The sequence below is a fragment of the Cryptomeria japonica genome, chromosome 1 (assembly GCF_030272615.1).
Source record: "Cryptomeria japonica chromosome 1, Sugi_1.0, whole genome shotgun sequence".
Lineage (NCBI taxonomy): Eukaryota > Viridiplantae > Streptophyta > Pinopsida > Cupressales > Cupressaceae > Cryptomeria > Cryptomeria japonica.
In genome coordinates this window covers 630506443-630529886 of record NC_081405.1, presented here as the reverse complement: position 1 = coordinate 630529886, position 23444 = coordinate 630506443, and the positions used below count along the sequence as shown (strand labels likewise).

The following is a 23444-nucleotide window of genomic DNA, read 5'->3' as shown; positions in this document are numbered from 1 at the left end:
GACAATAGATTACCAATTACCTTTTCAGAATTCCGTTTTAGCTTGAACACTTCCTCCTCATCACTACCATCACTGTCACTATCTTCTGTAAGTCCTTGAAAGGACTTTGGAGTGGGAATTGATGCGGATTGACCATACACAAGGTCCATCAGATTTATTTTCTTCTTCAAAAATGATTGAGAAAACAAATTTTCTTTCCATTTTGAAGCATCACCCATCAAACTTGTATCTTGAAAAGACTGAACCAGGCATGCAAAGCAAGCAAACAATATTTAGACATGTCAAAATATGATGAGTAAATTTAATGATGACGTATAACTTCATTACAGTGATATTTATACAGTATGATTAGATCCATGCAACAAAATAGGTCTAAAATTTAAACATTGGACAAGCCCTGCAATTTAGAAGCAAAGGATACTATGTGAGGCTATCCTTGACTGGTGCATTGTCAGTGTTTTAACTTTAAATAGATATTACATCATAGGAATTTCCTCAAATCCTATTGATTATTTATTTTTAAAACTCAAAGTTTAATCACAGTAGTAACAAGTACCATCTATATCTTCATCTTCTGATAATCCTTCACATCTATCTGATGCTCCACCCTGCCCTCTTTCACAATCAGGCATTCTGCTTATTCTAGTTGCAATGCAGTTCTCCTGTTCTTCATCTTCACTGTTGTATTCGTCACTTGGAGAAATATTCTTCTCACTTTGTGAGCCATCTTCACTGTCACTCCCAGAAGAATCCTGTAAACAATAGGTAACATATTTGAATAGTGTACATGTCAAAGTCTCCTTTTTCTTGTAAAATAAATCTTTTCAAGAAGCACAACATATACAAAATGCTAAAAAAATTATAAAGTAACCAAATAAAGTATCAAATTTATAACATTTTTGGATTCAATTTTTTGTGTGAGAGAGAGCAAGCGTGCATGTATGTGTGTATGGTTATGTTTTTAATTAATTAAATATTCTTTTAACTTTAGTAGTATGCTAGTATAATTTGTAATTTTGACTTCAAGCCCCACATACCTACTCTAGTCATTCATGTATATCAATATAAGCTATTTATTTCTTTTTTTCGTTTAGAGGGATTTGTGTGCTTGTGAAGGTCAATGACATTGCACATGCAAGATATTTTCTTATATTTTGTGGACTAAAGCTCAAAGATAATTTCATGATTTTTCTCAAAATAAGTCATGGGCATATGATTACTTTCAGAAATTTCAAAGTTGGATCAAAATGCAAACTGATCGGAATATCAATGTTAAGGACAAGAATGACGATGAAATTTACTGAAAAGAGATTTAATTTTTCAAAGACCATAGGATTTGAAAACAGCTAATAGCTGCCTATATTCCAAAGCGGAAAAAAGTCAATGAAAAGAAATGCAGCTATAAGTGAAATGGTCAGATGCATGTTTCAAGGAAAATGTTTAGCAAACAAATTTTGGACTGAAGAAGTGTATATGGTATATTTGCTTAATAGCATTTCAACTAAAGCCTTTAAAGGAAACCAAGAATAGACTAGTGTTCAACCAAAACTATATATTTTGAAAAGATTGGTGAGCGGAGTGCAAAGGAGTTGGTGTAGATGAAGATTCACCCTCCATTGTTGCCACTTCCCTCTATGCCGGCTGACAGTTGTCTTCTTGTTCAGTTTTTGTATTTTGTGTTATAGGTTTTGCATTTCCTTGCTAATTTTGTGTTGTTTGATTTTTTACCTTGTAATGTCTTTCCCTAGCTTCATTTTGTATTTTGTCACCTTTTGTATTGAAATTTCTGAGAGAACCAAAGTTTTTAGTTTTGGATGTTGTTAATGGTCAATAATCTGAGGCCCTATTAGCAGTTGTTGCTCAGTAACGGTTCCATATGATGTTTGGCTCATGACATTGAATATGGAGGAATGCACTACAAAAGATGTTGAAAAGAGTAAATCATTCAGGTAAGTCATGGTTGCAGGAGACAAGCCAGTTGTTTCTGAAGGTGTGGGATTTGTTTTATGGGATAGAGGGCCCATTGAAGCTTCACTGCAAAATGACAGCTTGCAAGGTGAGCACATGATTCTTACCCTGAAGCGAAATGAACTAATCTAAGATATGATTGAAAAGGAAGAATCAAGGTTGAAATCTGTTGGGATTTTTTTGTTTGTTTAACTCCAAACACTGCCAGCTTAAAAATTCTTATATGATTTGTTTGCTTCAGTGTGGGTATAGAAATTGTGTCTCTGTCTTTCTGTCATATGCTGCAGATAATGGAGCACTTTGGTTAAAAAGATTTTTAGAACTCTAGATATTCAGCAAAAACAAGTCACAATATTTTGGTGCAAGAATTTGTTGATGCTCAAAGTTGTAGGTTACTAAATTCTTTAAGGTAAGCTTCTCTGAAGCACCAGGGGTGTCAAACCCAGAGTAACAAACCTCTAATTTATGATCAGGCAGAGCAATACTGGAGCAATTATTGAGAGTGGGTAAACTCTCCTTCACTTCAGGCTCAACTAGATCAAGGGGGGCTTCCTTAGAGGTATCTTTAACAGAATTGTTCAAACTGAATATTGACAAATAGATGAGCTTGCAATAGCACCCAGTGTATGCTTGGTTCCAAAAGTTGTCACTAGACAATAGACTAACCTACTGTATAAGAATTCTTATTAAGCTATTAAGCACATCAACACAACTGCAGGATGTGGAAATGAACAACACGATTTTCTAAAGGTGAGAACAGTTATGGATCGCTAACTGAGCCATGAGGTGCATAAAAACTAATGTCCTACTCCTAATCTACTAGTGAATAATGTTTTTTTTTTAATATTGGTGGATCATTACTTCCAAGACCGGTGCCTTTTTTTGGGTTACGGAGTTATAGTAAACCATGAAAAACAACACACAAAAATCAAAAGGACTATGAGTTGTGCAACTACATACTTAACAAATAATGATAACAAGCAACTGAACATTCTTAGTTATCCATCTCAAACTGCAGAAATTCTTATGCAATGAAGATATGACTATTACAAACCTTGCAATGCATTAGCATGTTGTCCCATTAATCAAATAGTCATTATATTCATAACAGTGAAGTGGCAAGAGGAAACCCTAAGCTATTATTTCCTAAAAGATCCACAAAGAGAACTGTGGGGACATTCAAATGCAAGAATCATTCATGGTATTAATCTCTTTGTGATTTCCAAACGATGTTGCTCTAACAGCAACTAGATTTGCAAGATTTGAAAACCTAGAAGCTCCTCCACATTTGCAGTCACATGGAAAAGAGAAATGATGGACTCTCCTTGAAGAGCGAAATGACTAGCCTTTCTGGAAAATGAACTAGCATATATAGTGCTTTGTTGGTTGCCCTGTCACTTAAAGAATCGATGAAGAACTTCATTAGATCCTGCAAACTTCATTAAAAGAGCAATCTAGAATAGGAACAAAGACTATCAAGAGCCGAAACTCGACCACAATATTAATTACTACATAGGTTGTTTCCATCCTTCATCGCTGAAAGTACATGTGAATCTGCACCCTTAAGATGAACGACTATTTTTTAGTACAAAACCTTCTTGGAGTGGTTGCAGCAACAAATTTGGTCATTAATGGCGACCTAAGTCATGCAAAGAGGTAGGTGTGGGGTAAACAGTGCAAAATGCAAGAGTTTCAAGGTTTCCAGGTTCAAGGGTCAGGGATACCTCATTACACATACCACTTGTCAGGGATCATTAGTACATCCTACCTAATGCCTAAGGTGAGCTAATAAAGGTATTTCCATATCACTGATTCCAAAAGGATACATGAAGAAAATATTGAGTGTTGAGGATCAAGGATACTGAGGAATCGATCACACAAGGCATGCGAATAAGGATATGTCTGAACTCCTGAACCCAATAAGGTAACATAGTGTGGAATGTCGAGGATCGAAAGTCAAAGATGCTTCATAACCCATGCCAAAAGTAGCATGTTAAAGGTATTCTCATACCTCCAACTCCCAAAATGTATATAAAGAGAAATGTCAAAAGTTGGAAATACCAAGGAACTCATGCCATAAAGAATGAATGATACTACAACTCCAAAAGATAAATTAGTGTAAAGTGCCAAAATGCAAGAGTTGGGGAAAAGGTATGCTGGTAAGAGGAAGTTTGGAGCTCCAACAAAGACAAGGGAAAAAGTGAGGGTCGAGGGAAAGGTATGACAAGATGGAAAACTCCGAAACTCCAACATTTAGCGCAATCATTGGAATTTGAACAAAAAGACCTCCACATTGTTGTGACGTATTCACACATCGCCCCATTATAAATGGGGACCCCTACTTTTTTTTGCTTTCTGGGGTTTGCTTTCTAGGTGTTTAGGGTTTGTCTGTTAGCCTTTGCATTTTGAGTGTCGCCAAGGGATCAATAGGATGGTAGGCTTTGCTTGAGCCAGGGGAGTCAGCAGGTGCCCCAGAATTAGGGTTTCTTTGAGAGTCTTCCTTAGGGCCTGGTTTTGCTTTTGCTGCTAATTGTGTCTTGCTTTGTGAGTGGGTATCATTCTTGAAGGTCCGAGTTAGGTCGAGTTGGTGAGTGATGAAGTCTGAAATGTCACCCTAATCTTCAAATGCCTTGAAATTTGGCTGAGTCTGGAATGCCCTGATCCTGAAATTTGGCTAAGTCTGGAATGTCCTGATCCTGAAATTTGACTTAAGTCTGGAAAACTGGAGAATCCTCCAAAAACTAGATTTTGCAATATAACTCCTGGAGGTCTGAAACCACTGTCAAACATCCTGAAAGTATATATGGAATATAACTTAAAGTATAAGAAGGAAATGTCACTTATACTTAAATGTTATATTCCATAAAATGATCCTTCAGCAAGATCTTCAGTAGTCGGGAACTTTGTTCAAGAGAGGATAAGATACTTCGGTATTTTATTCTGTGTTCACATGTGCATAAAAAACACATCAACAGAATTGGCACTAGAAGGAGGGCAACTTTCTTATACAAAAGTTTGATTATCAAGAGGAACAGTACTATCCAGAAAATTCAAAAAAAAAAAAAGAAATTTTTTTTTTTCAACATGAGCATGTATCACGATGGTGTTGCCACATGAAGGATTGAATGAGGTAGTGCAACCTAATTTGGAAATAGGCAACATTCAAGCAGACATTATTTCAGGATTGAATGACCTAGCGTGGAACTTAAGGAGAAGTGAAGCTGAGTATAATAGGGTCAGAATCATTTTGGAACAAAAAGCAAACAGAGCTGAAGAACGCCAAAGAGCCGTCGCCCGAGAACTTCGTAACCAAAGGAACCTGCAGTAATCTCCATAAAACAGATCATCACGCTAGATCGTATTGGTTCTTTCTCACCCAAAAAACACCAAAGAATATTAAGATCTACAATAGGCACCAAAAATCTGACTGAACTTCAGTTCACTTCAAGGTCGAAGCGGGGCAAAAGAGAAGATACTCCAAGGGAATCTGAACCAAGATTAGAAGGCACTTCTGAGTTGTTACAAGCTCCATCTCTTCAAGAACAAGTACAAGCAGCAATTCACACAAGTATCCAGGCAATTTCTCAACCAGCAAGCCAGGTCGGTTCATCAAGTTCTCAATCAAATTTCCGACCTTCGGGAAGTACGATGGCTCACAATGCTCCTCCTCCTCCTCCTGTTCATGCACTCAATGACGCTACATGGATGATCGATAATCCATCACCATTAGAGTTTGCAATTTATCATGATATGCCTAAGAATCCTGAGAATTTCTATCCTAAATTCAATGCCAGTGATTTCAATCGTACAGCAAAGGATCATATCAAAATGTTCGAAGATCTTCTTCGCAACAGGTGAGTTGACTACGGAGATGTAGCATGTAGACTCTTCCCCTACTCGTTAGGGGAAGAAGCATACTTCTGATTCATTCATCTACCAACGGGATCAATCAGAACATGGGATGCAATGAAGGATACATTTATTGCAAAGTTTGGTATCCCAACCACACCAGCTGAGCTGTATAGATAGTTTGTTGAGATTCGAAGGAGAGAGCATGAGCCGATCACTTCTTTCAATAACAGTTTCCACAGGGCTTACACGATGTTGCGACATCCATATCTCATTGCTGACCCGAGGGAGATTTATTATGGAGCCTTAGATCATCTCACTGCCATGTTCGTAAGAACTTATCCTATCCTGAATGATCTAAACGCAGCATATGCAAAAGCTATTGAGGTCAGTAAGCACATGGGGCAGAATATTACTGGGCCGCTACTTCATATGGGACCTACTACAACACCGAACCAAATTCAAGCAATTAGTCTAGCCTTGGCCAATCAGACCCCAGTCATGAATCCTATTCCACAAGCAACATATCCTAATATGCAGCCGTCAAACCAGTTGGTACTTCATCCTGGAGTTGCACTTTCACAAGCCCCACCAGCACAACCTGTGTACCTGCAAAATGCAACAAACTCTTCAAGAACATAGGAAGAAAAGGACGAAATGAAAGAATTGATTGAACAAGTCAAAAAGCTGTCAACTGAGGTGATCCATTTGAGGAATCAAAATAATCAACTGCAAAGAATTAATCAAGGACAACAAGCAAACAATCAAAATTTTCAAGGAAATAATAATCAAGGTTTCAGGAACAACTATCAGGGAAACAACAATCAAGGCTTTCAAAGGAGAACATGGAATACAGCTCCTAATAATGGAAACGTGGTGACGCCACTAGACAACCCATCAAGTTCACAAAATCAGGAAAATCATCCTACCAGTAAAGTGTTTCTAGTAGAGGCGGCCTTATCCAGCTAGTGTAGACTCCATAGTACAAACCAACATTCTGAGTTGCAGTGTCCTGAATTCAAAATTGCAGCTGACATATTCCAGCAGGAGATGCGTAGCAATGATCCACCTGAAAACCCTCCTACAATAGGATATGAAATGGTCCCGACTACCCGGTATGATCAAGCCATGGTTGTGGAAAGCTACAAACATTTACCAAAAGGAGAAAATAACCAAGCTCAAAATGGAAGATTTCCGCCAGAATCGGCTAATGGACCAATGGTACCTCCTGGTTCCTAGTTTCCACCTGCATCAGCAAATGAACCTGTTGAAGACTCAGAGTATTATTTCCCGCCTTTGAATAATAGCATCTTAGTTGAAGGGATAAAAGAAGTATTCCACCAGTTCTCAGGAGGCGTAGGCCCGAGAGTTTACCAAAGAAATCAGAGAAATCAGGAACCTCTGACAACATCCATCCCTCCAAACAATTTCTCTACTCCTCCAGATCCAAAGGCTAGCAATACTCCGGATTATCCACAAGATGCGCGAGAGTACAGGCAAAGGAATGTTCCTCCTCCCCCGAGAGATGAAATGAAAAGACTAGCCATGTTGGTATTAGAAGAACTCAAGAAGGTGAAGATTAGTTTGCCACTTTATGAATTGTTAAAGGTGTCAAAGATTAAGGATGATGTAATCAATAGCCTGAATGATTCAAACTCAATAAGGCCAAATGTTCAGAATACGTCCAAAGAAGTGGCCAACAATGTTCAAGCCACCATCAATGTAATTCAAGATGAAGCTGATAGCAAGCAACAATCTGAACAAGACAAATGTATGGTCCAGACCGTAGCCTTCCCAATCAAAAAGGAACATATGTTAGAAGGAAAGGTGTTACTCAAAAGAGGCGAGGTTAAGAAAACTCAACCCACCGTCAAAGAAAGTCTCACTACAAGTCAGATTCTTCCAGAAAAAGGGGCTGTGGCTAAGAAAGATGTGATCAAGAAAGGGAAACCATCAAAAAGAACGGAGAATTCAAAAGAAGAAACTTCAGAAAAGAATGACAATCCAAAGATCAATGAAGCAAAGAATCAAGAACATGATGAGGATTCCTCAATCCTTTGCCAAGGAAAAGATGAGTCGGCCCCATTCCTACTGTCAGTCAGAATCTTTGGAAAATTATTGCACGACTGTCTATATGATTCAGGAGCTTCTAGTAATGTCATGCCCCTGGTCGTCTGTCAGAAGCTAGGTATACCTGCACCCACCAAAAGGAAAGTCACTCAATTAGACAAGACAGAAGTTCCAATCATGGGAGAATTGAACAATATCCACATGCAGCTAGCAGCAGACCCAAGAGTTCAAAATTTCATAGACATATAAGTCGTGGATATACCTGACACATATGGTATGCTTCTAAGTAGAGATTGGTCACGAAAGTTGAATGAGTATGTGTCAACGGACTTTGCACATATGTGGCTACCCTGGAGGGGAGTTCCAAACCAAATCAAAATCAACAGTACTCCCAGATTGAGACTTATGATAACGGAGTATGGAGAAGATAATGAAGTCCTATTCTTAGAAACTGATTTAGGGACATACAAACCTAAAGTAGAAGAAGTTTTGATGATACAAAACCTGCAAGAAAAAGACAGTCAACAAGAGGTGATGGAGTCTACAGAAATTATCGTGGAAAGTGACCAAGGATCCGACCAGGATGATGATGGAATGTTTGAAAATTTTAGAAAATTTGTCCACAAGAATGTGCAACAGAGTATGCAACTTGGCAATTTGGCATCCGTCCGAGATCTGCTCCTCCCCAATTGGTGTAGGATACATAATGCCGTCCATTCAGAATTATCTTGTGCTATGTGCAAGACTGCATTAGAACAAGTATACAAGAGGGTCCCACAGACATTGAGTGTAGAAGAAATTGAAGACCCAGAAGTTGAAAGTTCTTCAGAAGATGAAACTCTATCCGACACATCAGTGGAAAGCCAAGAGGTCCAAGAGTCAGAAGACCAAGGGAATCCAATGTGGACATTAAGGTTCGATGGATCTAAATCCAAGCAAGGATCTGGAGCTGGCTTTGAATTGATCAGTCCATCAGGAGAAACCTACCTTGCCACCCATAGGCTATAGTTCCCTTGCACCAACAATGTGGCTGAATATGAATCCTTGATTCATGGGTTATTGCTAGCTATCAGAAAGAAAGCTAAAATACTGCAAGTATATGGAGATTCAGAAATAGTAATAAGACAAATCAGAAGGCAGTATGTGTGCCATGACAAAAGGCTGATTCGATACCGGAATCGAGTTTGGGATCTCATTGAAAGTTTTGAGGCCTTCAATATTAAGTCCATATACAGACATCAGAATCAAGTGGCTAATTCTCTTGCACAAGCCGCCAGCTCTTTGGTACCATTAGCTATGGAAGGATTGAAAAGGTTCACAGGAGAGCTGACCTCAGTACCTTCAGTCCCAGACAACATCACCAACTTTCAGGTTTTCGAAGATGACAAGCACATATTGGATTTTTTGACCAACACGGATGTCTTCTTAGCCCAAATCATTGATGAAGATGAAGTGGAGGGAGCAGAACTAGATGCAGAAGGAGTTTTGAATTTGAAAACAAACACTATTCCAAAAGGAATGGTGGAGTTAGAAAGAATCTTTGATCCCGACAAATTGAGGGAGATGAAAAGCCATAGCATGGAAGGAAATGCATGTGACACAATCAATGTTGGTGATGACAGTCAAGTTAAAAATGTATTCATTGGAAAGACCTGTACTTCGCAAGAAAGAAATGGTATCTTGAAAAATGTAAGAGATTTCCCAGATGTCATCGCTTGGAGCTATGAAGATCTCAAAACCTATGATACTGCAATCATCACTCACACAATCCCTTTGAAGCCAGGAAGCAAACCTTTTAGACAAAGACAAAGGCCGGTTAATCCTTTACTGGAACCTTTAATATATCAAAAGGTTAAGAAGTCGCTTTCAGCTAAAATCATCTTTCCAGTAAGACATTCGACGTGGGTAGCCAACCCGGTTCCTGTCAGGAAAAAGAATGGAGAGATCAAATTGTGTGTCGATTTCAGAAATCTCAATCGAGCTTCAGAGAAGGATAATTATCCACTGCCATCGCTGGAAGAGGTATTGCAAATTGTCAACAGGTCACAGATGATGTCGTTTTTGGATGGATATTCAGGTTATAATCAAGTATTGGTTGAACCTGAAGATCGACTGAAGACCGCTTTCACTACCAAGTGGGGAACATTTGCATATAAAAGAATGCCTTTTCAACTTATCAATGTCGGGGCCACCTTTCAGAGAGCCATGGATATTGCTTTCAGAGACTTGATTGGGAAATGCATCATCATATACATGGATGATATCACAGTATTCTCCAGGAAAAGGGAAGATCATGTGGATGATCTAAGAAAAGTCTTCCAAAGGTGCAAAAGATATGGTGTTTCTCTCAATCCTAAGAAATGCATATTTGGGGTGACAGAAGGGAAGCTACTAGGACATGTCATTTCAGAAAAAGGAATCTCTATTGATCCTGATAGAGTGAAAGCTATATCAACCATCAACCTGCCAGCCAGTAAGAAGGAACTCAAATCATTCTTTGGCAAAATCAATTTTGTCAGAAAATTCATCATAGGGTTTGCCGAGATAGTCAGGCCATTGAATGAGATGTTGAAGAAGGACACCAAAATAGAATGGACGGTACAGGCCAAGAGAGCATTCGAGGAGATAAAGTCAGATATCGTAGAAGTTCCAGTATTGATCAGTCCTGACTACATGAAGCCCTTCTACCTGTATTCATTCGCCTCTGAATATACTTGTGCAGCTATTCTCACCCAAAGGAGTGAAGAGAGGAACGAGAACCCGATTGCATTCATGAGTACCCCGTTGAAAGATGCGGAACTCAGATATCCTAATATTGAAAATCAGGCATATGCATTGGTCAAAGCCATCAAAAAGTTTTGACATTACCTCTTGAGGACGAAAATTTATGCAATTGTACCAGATGCAGTCGTAAAAACCCTCCTCATGCAAAATGAACTAGGAGAGAGAAGAGGCAAGTGGGTCGCCATTATTCAAGAATTTGATATTGAAATCCAACCTATGAAACTTGTTCGAGGGCAGGCTTTAGCTCAGACACTGGCAATTGATGGGCCCGGGTTAGTCCAACAAATTTATGAATTAGATGATGTCACCCCAGATGAATGGTACAAGGAAATTGTGACCTACCTGCTCAACCACAAATGCCCTGCTCATATGACACCCACTCAGAAGAGAGCATTGAGGATAAAGTGTCAGCATTATATGCTTCAAGGATCCGTCCTATATCGCAGGAATCACGAAGGAATATATCTAAGATGTGTTGGCAAAGAAGAAGCCAAACAAATAATTGAACATTTTCACTCCAAGTTTGGTACAGGACATGGTGCTAACCTGGCCACAGCTCATCAAATCCTGAGAGCAGGATATTACTGGCCTACACTATTCAAAGATACGTTTGATCATGTCAAGACTTGTCACACTTGCCAAGTCGCCGCTTTCAGAGAGAAGAATCCTGCCATGCCACTGAATCCAGTGATCGAAGCAAGACCATTTGCAAAATGGGGAATGGATTTTATTGGTGTCATCAACCCCGCATCCTCGGCATAGCACAGGTATATCATCACTACTACTGACTATTGTACCAGATGGTCAGAGGCTCAAGCTCTCAAGGTATGCACTACTGAGGCCGTAATTAAATTCCTTGAGGAAAACATTATTACAAGATTTGGGTGTCCTTATGCATTGGTTTGCGACAATGGCTTAGCCTTCACATCATTGAAGTTTTCAAATTGGGCTTTTGAGTACGGTATAACCCTTAAATTTTCATCCAATTATTATCCTCAGGGTAATGGGTTAGCTGAGTCAACAAACAAAAACCTACTCAATGTAATCAAGAAATTGCTGGAGAGAAGTTCCAAGAGAATGGCATACCCAACTGAGATTTGCCCTTTGGGCAGATCGGATCAGGACCAAGAACGCGTTAGGGATTTCACCTTACTTCCTAGTTTATGGTCAAGACCCAGTATTCCTGTTGTGACGTTTTCACACATCGCCCCATTGCAAATGGGGACCCCTACTCTTTTGCTTTTTAGGGTTTGTTTTCTAGGTCTTTTAGGGTTTTGTCCATTAGCCTTTGCATTTTGAGTGTCGCCAAGGGGATCACATGGATAGCAAGTCCGGCTTGAGTGATGTCCTGATCCTGAAATTTGGCTAAGTCTGAAAGTCCTGATCCTGAAATTTGGCTAAGTCTGGAATGTCCTGATCCTGAAATTTGACTAAGTCTGGAAACTGAAAAACCTCAAAAAACTAGATTTTGCAATATAACTCCTGGAGGTCTAAAACCACTCTCAAACATCCTGAAAGTATATATGGAATATAACTTAAAGTATAAGTGACTTATACTTAAATGTTATATTCCATAAAATTATCCTGACAGAGAGTTCAAAAAAGTCAAATTTCGCTCCTGACCCTCTCAGGAGGTCCAAAGCGAATCTCGCTCCTGACCCTTCCAGAGGGTCCAAGGCGAAAATCAACCTAGGACTCATTCCTTGCCTTATTTGACCAAATTTTGATTTGCAAACCATTTTGTTTGGACTTTGAGATTGATTGAAAACTTTGAAAATGATGAATTTTTTCCAAGATTGGGAATTTCGCTCTTGACCCTCTCCAAGTGTCCAAAGCGAAATTCATTGTAGATTTCGTTTGCCAACTCGCTTGAATTTGAAACCTTGTTCCTGGCCTTGAAAATGATCTTACCTTGCCTTGTGAAGCGGTTTGAAACTAAAAGATTGAGCAATTTAGCCTAGATTGTAAATTTCGCTCCTGACCCTTGCTGAAGGTCCAGGGCGAAAATGTTGTTCAAATTTATTTCTCGCTAATTTTGGCTAACTTGTTTTGTGCAGGGTTTCCCGGAGAGAAGATTAGACATCACTTGATGCAAATTGAAGGTTGGAAAGCATTAAAGATGATGAATTTTGGGCAACAAATCAAAATCGCTCCTGACCCTCTCTGAGGGCCCAGGGCGAATTTCTTGTGGACACACTATTTTATCCTTTGTTGGACATGAAAACCTATTCATAACACAAAACAAGATAACATCTTCCTTAGCCAAGGAATTTTGAGATGAAAAGTAAACAATTTGATCATGATGGCAAAAGCGCTCTTGACCCTCACTGAAAGTCCGGAGCTTGATTTTCAAATTTGCACTGTTCTTGCAGGATCAAAGTGATTTTATGATTGGAAGAGATCAAGGAAAGCATGTTCTATCCGTTGAATATAATTTGAGTGGTCAACAAAGGAGGAAATCAACCCAAAAAACAAAAGGCGCTCCTGACCCTTATTGAAGGTCTAGAGCGATTTTCTTGAAGGACACATTATTTTATCACTTGTTGGGCTTAAAGATTTATTCATAGCATGAAAAAGGAAAGTTCTTCCTTATCAAGGTGATTTCAAAGGGAAAGGTGAGAGAAAATAGCTTAAATTTGCAAAAGCGCTCCTGACCCTCACTAAAGGTCCGGAGCTAGATTCTAAAAGTAGAATTTTCTTGCAAGGACAAAACAAGTTTTGTGATTAAAATAAATGGAAGAGGGTGTGTTCTATCCGTTGAAGATAATTTGGAGAAACAACAAGGCATGGACAAGCTTAAATTTGCAAAAGCGCTCCCTCACTGACCCTCACTAAAGGCCCAGAGCGATTTTTGCAAAAAACTACAACTTTTCTTCAAGATTGTGCTAAGGCAAGGATGAGATAAGGCAAAAGGACCCCAAGAAACTTGATGAATATTATATTGCCTTTGAAAATTGAGGATTTTAGTCACAAAATAAAAAATCGCTTCTGGCCTCCACCAAGGGCCCAGGGCAAAATTTGTGATATCCTTCATTTTCTACATTGCTTGAGCGTTGAAATTCTTAACGAATTCACCAAATTTGCTAATTTTGAGCCCTTTGGAGATTTTGAATCAAATTCACATTAAATTAAGGCATTTTGAATTTAATAAATTAATTTTTAAGCCTTGAAATTAATAAAAATTCCCTTGGAGGCATTTAAAATTAATTTTTATTAAATTAAAATTAAATGTGGAGCACACAAGGCCTTATTTTCACTTATTTTGCCTAGTCGGCCCCCCTTTTTTTTGGAAATTTATTTATTTTTAACCTCTTTTTGCCAAGTCAGCCTAGAGGGAGCAAAGGGGTGAGCGCTCTATATATTGGAGGTGTTTTTTCACAATTCAAATCATTCAATCATCCTTTCAAGTGCGAATTTGGAGAGCTAATTGAAGGTGCGAGATCTAGCTGGAGTGGAGCGAATTTCTACTAAGTGTGGAGACTAAAGAGGGCGAAATTCATCTTGAAGGCTATGCGAGAGGCGAATTTCTTGCTAGATTGGAGGATAATTTCCAGATTTTTTGAAGGTATTTGAAGGCGAATTTCCAGATTTTTGAAGAGGCTAGTGGAGTTTATTCCTTTCCAAGCTAGAGGAGGCGCAATTTGTTCAAGAGAAGGCTTTGATCTACACTTTGCCTAGCGAAATCTTTTTTTTTTACATCATTTCTTAGAGTTTAAAACTCAAGAGGAGGTATGGCGAAATCATCTTAACACCATTGTTGAAGATTTGAATTTTGAACATTTGTTTTGAAAAATCTAAGTATTGCATGGTTAATTAGGAAATGATAACTCAAGATTTATCATGAAGTTTCCTAATTAAAATCTTAAATCTTCCTTTTAAGTTTAATTTCTAGACTTCAAGATATATTACTAATTTTGAAATGTTGTGTAGGTATCAAGATGGCGACTCCAAAGTCCGGAGGATCTACAACTTGGCAGACTCTCATCAAGGAAAATCAAGCCGGATCAAGGACAGTCTCCTCCAAGAAGATCGAGCAAGGATAAGGGCAACCTCTTCCAGTCCAGTATTCCAAGGTGAGGTACATCATCATCTTGCAAATCATGGACACGAGAAGTTAGAGCAAGGGTTCGTTGAAGGAGCGGATAGTTCCAGAAGAGTTAATTAAAGCTAACTTCTCAACATTACCAAATTGAGTATCAACCAAGTGTCTGACGAGTTGGCATCCTAGTCATCATTTCTCCAGTCAGTGTGGTCCACCTCAGCACGTCCAGATTCAATGTACCTAACTCATGGGAGGTGGCACAAATTTCTATGTACCTACCCCAGCTATCTATTGGTCAATTTTTTCAGAGAAGACATGTGTCCTAAGGATGTAATTTTATCATTGGTCAAGCATTAAATGTTATGTAATGGTTGTAACAGACCCTAATTAGGGTTTTTATTATTGAATCTTGGCCATTGATCTCAAATTGATCTTAGCCATCAAATTGTATTGTGGGCACTATATAAGCCCCGACTCTTCATTTTGTAAAGGCAGTTAGAGAGTTAGAAAGGAATAGAAGACAGATAGAGAGTAGTTAGAAGGTGATTAGCTAGTTGATAGAATAGCAATTAGAGTAGAGTAGAGAGAGAAGGCAAAGATTGTTGCCAAGATGTTGTTGTAAAAGACTGGTAAAACTTCATTGAAGAAATGGTGAAATTTATGGGTCGATTCGACAATTTGCATGGTCTCTATACTTCTCATGTTTGATTTCATGTTATTAGATGAGTGGAAGAAATGTGCTTGATTGATGGTGAAATTCGTATATCCATACTACTAGCAGTTTGTTGATTACAGGCTTGCCTTGTGTAGTCAACTGGAATCATTCAGCTTAAGCTTAACTTCAATTGTCGTTTCTTCATTGATATGCATCAGCCTGATGGTGTCTATGCCGGTAGTGGTGATTTGAACATCATAAAGCTTTCCTTCGAAGATCGCACTAACCTTGTGGAGATGTTCTTGTGATGTCAAAACAAGACTTAGTTAGAATTTCATCAAAGATCATTCATTGCTCCTACATTCTTAGTATTAGGATTAGATCCTTTCCTCGCCCTCATCTTTTTTCCTTTTTTTTCAAATCTAAACCAGTAAAATCCTGTGATTCCAGCAAATCAGAGGTTCAGTCATCAAGTGTAAGTCACCTTGTGATTCCAACAAAATCACATCATACCACAAAGAGCTTATCCACACGTAGAGATCCTACAGCAAAGAACCTTGAAGTCACCCTGATTGATCCTTTTCGCGATATCTTCAGCATTCAAAGGCTTTACTCAAGAGAGGATAAGGTACCCTCGAGTATTTTATTCTGTGTTTGATAGTGTACAAAATACACGTCAACAATTCCCTATGCAACTTAGGATCCCAACCTTAAGGTTTATCCAAGAATACATGGAGGACACCGACGTTGTCCAAGCTCGATTAACGCAACTATTGAATCTTGAAGAAAAGAGAGATCAAGCATTGGAAAATTTTGCAAAACATCAAGGAGTTGTCAAAAGATGGTTCGATAGACAAGCCAGAGTCAAGGCGTTCCGGATCTCAGATCTTGTCTTATACTGGGATAAAGCACACGAAAAGAAGGGAGAGCATGATAAATTTGATTGACTATGGAAGGGCCCTTACCAGATCTCTGAGATTCTAGGAGAAAATGCATTCAAATTGAAGACCTTAACTAGAGAAGACGTCCCATTACCTGTTAGTGGGAGGTATCTCAAGCATTACTTCCAGTCCTAAAATTCAGGAGGTTTGCCTTTGTATATAGTTAGTCTAGTTTCTTTTCGTTTCGGTTTTGTTTGGTTTGGTGTGTGGTGTGTTTTGGGTTTGTCCTTCGTTTTGTTTTTTGGGTCTTAGTTTAGGTGGTTTTGGTGTCTTAGGTTAGGTTGGTTGGTTTGTTTTGAGGGGTATCTATTTGAAAATGGGCGATTTTGTGATGAAGCACTCTGACCTCCCCCTAGATTGTTCGTCTCATTTGGACAATTATGAAGTCTTTTAGAAGCACAAAGAAGTTTTTCTTGATAAAATGTTGAGTCAGGCTGTATTTGTAGTGAAGTAAGATTGGCTTATTGGACTTAGATATTATTGTCCTTCAATTATTATATCTTTCACACTTATAATCTCCGAGTCGTTATGGTTTTTAGGCTAAGCTGTGATCAGTGAAAAATCTAAAATCTGGCTTCAGCGCCACCGCAATCCTCAAACCCTAGTAAGCTTCACTGCTTATGAGCCAAAAGAATTGACAGAATGAAAGGGCAATATCAAAAAAGAAAAAAAAAAAGTGAGAAAATGAAAGAGAAAAATCAAGAAAAAAAATGAGATGGAAATGAAATATTAAAATTGGCTAAGGGGAATATACGAATAACTCCATCGGGGCTATGGATGCCTGGCTGGCAATGGAGCAATGTTCATGAGCTTGCAGCGATAACCTCGTCGGGACTATGGATGTCTGACTGGCAGCGAGGCTCTATCCAGGATGCTTTTGAGGTTTAGATAAACTACGTAGCTAATCACAAGGGAACCTGGAGATCATGATTGTCTTGTTGAGGGGAATTAACTCATTGCACACACATGGATAACTATGGACTTAGTACTTTGTCTCAATATGAAAATCTCTTCTTGTAAGTGTTGTTTAACTCCTTGTTTTATTGAGGGAGATTTTCTGAGTATTCTTTAGGATGGATTGATTCTCAAATGTTCGCGAACATTCTCAGTGGTGTCGCCAGATGTTGTGACCATTTCACACATCACCCCATTAGAATGGGGACCCCCTCTTTTTGCTTTAGGTTTTGCTTTCCTTTTGCTTGTTTTTCTCTCTGCTTTCTAGGTTTTTGAGTGAGTGAGTGGTTTGCCTGGGCTGGCTAGATTAGGGCTAATCCTTGGAAGCTCGTTTTAGGGTTTCTTTCAAGCTAAGTCTAGCCTAGTTTTGGGAAGTTGTTGGTCGTCTGCCTGAAACCTCAAGTTTGCCATAATGAAGCATGCCTTTCAAGAGAATCAAGTTGGTTTGATCAAGGAGCAGGGGGAATAGGTCTCAGGTCAGGTCTAGATTGAAAGAAGGTTTTCTTGTCAGGGTCCTGTTTGTTTCTAGGTCTAAGTCAGTTGAGCAAAGTCATTGAAGAAAGGGAATTGATTTGATCAAGTTTGATGGAGAATGAAGTGAACCAAGGTAAGATCTGGCCTGAGATGTCAATTTCGTTCCTGACCCTTCCAAAGGGTCCAGAGCGAAATTTTTGAAAGCTCTCATTTTTGCCTAGTTAAAAGCAGGATCTCGATGGAAATGTGTGAAGGAAAATCTATGTTTGCCTTTCAAGGAAAATTGGAGTTCAAAACGTTCAGAATCAAGCTTAAAACAAGATTTTCGCTCCTGACCCTTCCAAAGGGTCCAGGGCAAAAATCCTTGTAGACCTCTTTTTCTTCTCATTTTTGACTGAGTGATGCTTTCTAGGGCATGTTTGGGGGTGAATTAGTTTGATCTTGCCTTGAGCTGGAGTTGGTGGATTTTGAGGAGCAAGATTGATGTCTGAAAGGGAATTTCGCTCCTGACCCTTCCAAAGTGTCCAGAGCGAAATTCATCATAAACCCTATTTCTTGCCTTGGATAGACTTGCAGCCTTGTTCCTAGCCTGGAAAATGACCTAACTTTGCCTTATGAGGTAGTTTGAAACATGAAAAGTAAACGATCTAGCCTGGAATGGAGATTTCGCTCCTGAACCTTCCAAAGGGTCCAAAGCAAAAATCTTATTAAACCTCATTTCTTCCTAACTTTGGCTAAATTTTGATGTGCAGGGTATCTTGGAGGGAGGATTGAACATTCTTGTCACCTTTGAAGATTTGGAAGCACGAGTAAATGAGGAATTTTGGACAAAAAGGGAAATTTCGCTCCTGACCCTTCCAAAGGGTCCAGAGCGAAATTCCCAAAAGCTCTTATTGTGCAGTGAAGAAGGTCAAAAATTTTTGGCATGAGTGGAAGGGAGATAGCTTGTTTTTGCCTCTTGAAGATGTTTTGAATTGAAAAAATGAAGGATTTTGCCCAAAAGGGAGAATTTCGCTCCTGACCCTTCCAAAGGGTCCAGGGCGAAAATTCTTCAATCACCTGTTTTTCTTGCAAAATCAAGTCAAGCTTGGGTTTTTTATGGCTTGGATGAGAGAGGAGTAGTGTCTTCTTTCCTTGAGAGGTGAATTCAACTTGAAATGATGGTGGAATAAGCCTAAATTAAGGAATTCGCTCCTGGCCCTTCCAAAGGGTCCAGAGCGAAAATCTCTATAGGAGACATTTCTTGCCTTGTTTGGTCAAATTGAGGTGTCCAAGACATGATGAAAGGAAGAATGAGCATATTGAAATCCTTAGGCATGTTTAGAAGTTGTGAAAATGAAGGATTCTAGCCAGGAGAGTGAATTTCACTCCTGACCCTTCCAAAGGGTCCAGAGCGAAATTCCTTGTAAACCTATTTTTTAGCCTTTCTTGGACATGAAACTTTATTCCTAGCACAATGAAACATGAAATCCTACCTTGCAAAGAAGTTTCAAGTTTAGAAAATGATGATTTTTGGTCAAGATTGAGAATTTCGCTCCTGACCCTTCCAAAGGGTCCAGAGCGAATTTTCCCAAACTTCTTTTGCTATCAAGTTTTGCTAGAACAAGTGTGGGATGAGGTAAAATAAAGAAGGAATTGCCCTTGGGAATGACTTCAAGTGCTAAGAAATCATTGAAAAGTGAAGGAATTGAGCCAAATAGTGAATTTCGCTCCTGACCCTTCCAAAGGGTCCAGAGGGAAAATCCTAAAGACTATCCTTTCTTCCAAATTTTGGACAAAACTAAGCTTAGACATGGGTATGAGAAGGCATTTGGATTGCCTTAGAGTGGAATTGGATTGCCAAGAATGCAAATTTTGAAGCCAAGAGAGAATTTCGCTCCTGACCCTTCCAAAGGGTCCAGAGCGAAATTTCCAAATTCTCCTTTTTCCTTGCAATTTAAGACTAAGATTTTGATTTTCATGACTTGGAAAGGAGTGAGGCAAGATGTTCTATGCCTTGGAGGTGATTTGAGGATGAAAGGATTGGAAAATTGCCCTAAAACCTGATTTTCGCTCCTCACCCTTCCAAAGGAACCAATGTGTTCCTTTTAAGTTTGTGCTAAGACAAGACTAGACCAAGGTAGAAATTGCCCTTGAGACCACCTTTGAGTTGATGTTGGCTTCCAAAAGTGATGATTCTAGGTCAGAGGAAGATTTTCGCTCCTGACCCTTCCAAAGGGTCCAGGGCGAAAATCCTAAAATCCCCTATTTTGCCTTGCAAGAACAAATCAACCTTGGATGGAGTGAATGAAGAAGACTATTTCCTAACCTTGTGAGGTGGATTGAAGTTAAAATGATGGAGGAGTAAGCCTAAGCAAGGAAAATCGCTCCTGACCCTTCCAAAGGGTCCAGGGCGAAAAACATCAAAGTCACCTTTTCCTCCAAGATCTGAGTAAAACTAGGCCTAGACTACAGTGAAAAAAGCCATTTGGAATGCCTTGGAGAGATTTGGACCTTCAAAAAGTGTGAATTTTGAGCTCAAGAGTGAATTTCGCTCCTGACCCTTCCAGAGGGTCAAGAGCGAAATTCAGGATAGGTCCTGTCCCTGGCTAGGTTGTTGAACAAAAGTGACCCTTTTCGCCTTGTGAAGATCAAATCAATGATAGCAAGTTGAGAAGTGGACTCAAACTGAGTAAGTTTTGATGAATTGAAGTGAAGGAGACTAGAAAATTGACCTGAGAGGTGAATTTCGCTCCTGACCCTTCCAAAGGGTCCAGAGCGAAATTCCTAAAAAGATGGTATTTCCTTCAAAACATTGATGAGCCAACTTAGTGATGGAGATAAATATACCCTGGAGATTGCCTTGGAGGAGGTCAATGATCAAACTAAAGTGAATTTTGACCTAAAAAGTAAAAATCGCTCCTGACCCTTCCAAAGGGTCCAGGGCAAAATTCACATTTTCACCTAAATTACTCATGTGAAATACTAAAATTTGAAATGCAAGACTTTGATTAGGTCTACTAAAATTTGAAATGCAAGACTTTGATTAGGTCAAAACAAACATGAGCTCGCCTTCCGGAAAATTTTGGAGTCAAGAAAGAAATGGGATATTCAGGTCCTAATTGGAAAAATCGCTCCTAACCCTTCCAAAGGGTCCAGGGCGAAATCATCAAAAAGCCTATCATTCAACCTTGTTAGAGTGAGTCAAGGGCAAATTGCAAGATTGTGAAGATAAGGGCATGGGAATTTGCAAATCTAGGTTGTGAAAATTTTGACTCATGAAGTGTGCAAGTCTGGATGTGAGGTTCAAACAAGTCTTGAAATAATTTAGGCCTTCATCACTTTGGATATTTCAATGCCTAAGGAGCAAAGAGCCTTCATTAAGCCTTGATCAAACCTTAATATTCCTCAATTTTCACTAAATTAGCCAAATTCAAGACATTTGGGGAGGCTAAAACAAGTTCGCGTGAATTAAGGCATTTGCAATTTAATTAATTAATTTTTAAGCCTTAAAACAAATGAAAAAACCACCCTTCAAACCTTGAAATTAATTTTAAAATTTAAAAAATTAAGGTAAGCGCTCAAGCCTATTATTTTGTCTTTTTAAGCAAGTCGGCCTCCTTCCAAAAGGGGATTTTATTTATTTTATTGCTAATTGACCTAAGTCGGCCTCATGAGGAATTAGGGTGAGCGCCCTATATAAGGGAGATGTATTGTGGACAAAATGCAAATCATTCATTCATTATTCAAATGCGAATTTGAGGAGCAGATTAGAGGTGCGAATTTCTTGCTAAGTTGGAGGCTAATTTTCAGAATTTGCTAAGGTTTGGAGGCTGGTAGAAGGCGAAGTTCTTTTGAAGGCTGATTGAGGCATAATTCATCCAAAGGAAGACCAGAAATTCAGTCCTTATCCAGCGAATTTTGATCTCCTTTTCTTCATTTTCCAAGGTTGATAGTTAAAGCTTTCAAAGAAGAGGTATGATGAATCAATTTTTTTGAAGTTCTTATTCAAGATTTATTTTGATTTCCATAGCAATCTTTTAAAATCCAAGTCTTGTAAAATCTGTTTTCCATTCATAATTAATTTGAAAATTTATAATTCTTGGATTTATCTTGTCATTTTCAAATTAATATCTAAATTATTCCCTTGAAAGGTCTTAGATCCTATACTTTAAGATATTATGCTCAAAGACTAATTTTAAGTTTTTGTGTAGGCATCAAATGACGACCCCCAAAGCCGGAGGATCTACCACTCGACAGGCTCTCATCAAAGAAGATCAGAGGAATGACGAATTGGAGACCAGGATCGTGTCCAAGTGGAGTAATATCGAAGACACCAACCTAGGAAACTTCAATGTGAGGAAGTTTCGAGAGGCCCCTTACATCGGAAAGCCATAACCTGTTGCAAAGAAGATAATTGAGAGTGGCATCATCAAAGCTGTAGGTTTCCCTCCCGCAGTCAAGTGTCATGAGTTGATGATTGAGTGCGCCCGGCACTATGATTCACACTCAAGGACGATCATGGCCGATGATGGAACTATCTTAGCCTATCTTTCGGAGGAAGTTATAAGTGAGATTTTTCATCTCCCAGAACATAGAGACATGGTCTACAAAAGTCTAGAAGGAGCTAGGTCGATCTATGAGGATGATCCCGATTCCTGCCTGAACTTCATCAACAAGAATTGGCTACTCAAGAGCAGACCTCACCTGAACAAGATTTCAAATACACCGCACAGAATCGACTTCCAAGAAGAGTTCAAGGATTTGATAACCTTGCTTAATCGGGTCACAAGTGCTTCTCAAGCTTTCTTCTTTGATAAATGGATGTTTTTCTTCATACAACTGATTGTCCAAGGAAAGGGAATGCTCAATTGGGCTAGAATCATTAGCAACAATCTAGACGTGCAGTTGAGAAGACTAAGGCCTACCAAGTCATCCCACGTGAGTTCATATGTTGTATACGCCTTGATCAGAGGTTTTGAGTATGCAGGACTACCTCACAGAGGAGTTGTTGGAAGAGGACCCGGAGAAATAAGAGTTTGTGATTCTTATGTTCAACTGCATCATCCGCCTAGAAGTGACTACAAGTTAGTCAATGATACCTTCATGATGAATATTACCAAGATATTGCAAGGTGGGATTCACAATCGACTGTCTATGGACGCACAAGAGCTTGTGAAGAAGCATGGTGCATGGTTCATTCAGTTTCCAAAATTCACATACATCAGAGTTCATGCGTGTCCTTCACCTCCCTACATGTTGCCAAGATATCCAACAAACAGGATAGTACTACTTGAGGTGACTAGACAGTTGGCAGCTTATGCGAAGGCATCCAGACACAAGCATGGAAATGGAATTCCCGTGCCCATCATACTAGGGAACTCAGTTGAAGTGTGTCCTAATACTCAAGCCGCGGAAGATGCAGAGAAGGAATTATCTCTATACTCATTCACATCCTTTGCCTCGAGAGAGAATTTTGACCCTCATGGTCATATAGAAGAAACAGTTGGGAAGAAGTACAGGCATGAATCTCAGGTGGAGGACTTTTGGATGAATGTCCAAGATGATGTCGAGGTCAAAAGAAAGATGCATTCCAGGTTACCCTTGGATCTCATCAGGAAATGCAAAATTTATAGAGTAGCCGATCAAGCCCAGGATAATGGTAGATACCTCCAGTCATCCTATGAGAAGGAAGACAAAGAAGTGAAGATAGATTGGAATGAACCCG

The 23444-nt window shown here is 39.2% G+C and overlaps 1 protein-coding gene across 1 annotated transcript in view; it reads right to left on the bottom strand.

Moving 5' to 3' along the window:
- LOC131042445 (uncharacterized) overlaps positions 1-23444 on the bottom strand; it is an 81335-nt gene that overhangs the window by 6630 nt on the left and 51261 nt on the right. The window contains exons 4-5 of the mRNA XM_057975722.2: positions 557-752; positions 21-229 (exon numbers count right to left, since the gene is read on the bottom strand). Coding sequence (XP_057831705.2) covers positions 21-229; positions 557-632 — 285 coding nt within the window. The 5' untranslated portion in view covers positions 633-752. The remainder of the gene's footprint in view (positions 1-20; positions 230-556; positions 753-23444) is intronic.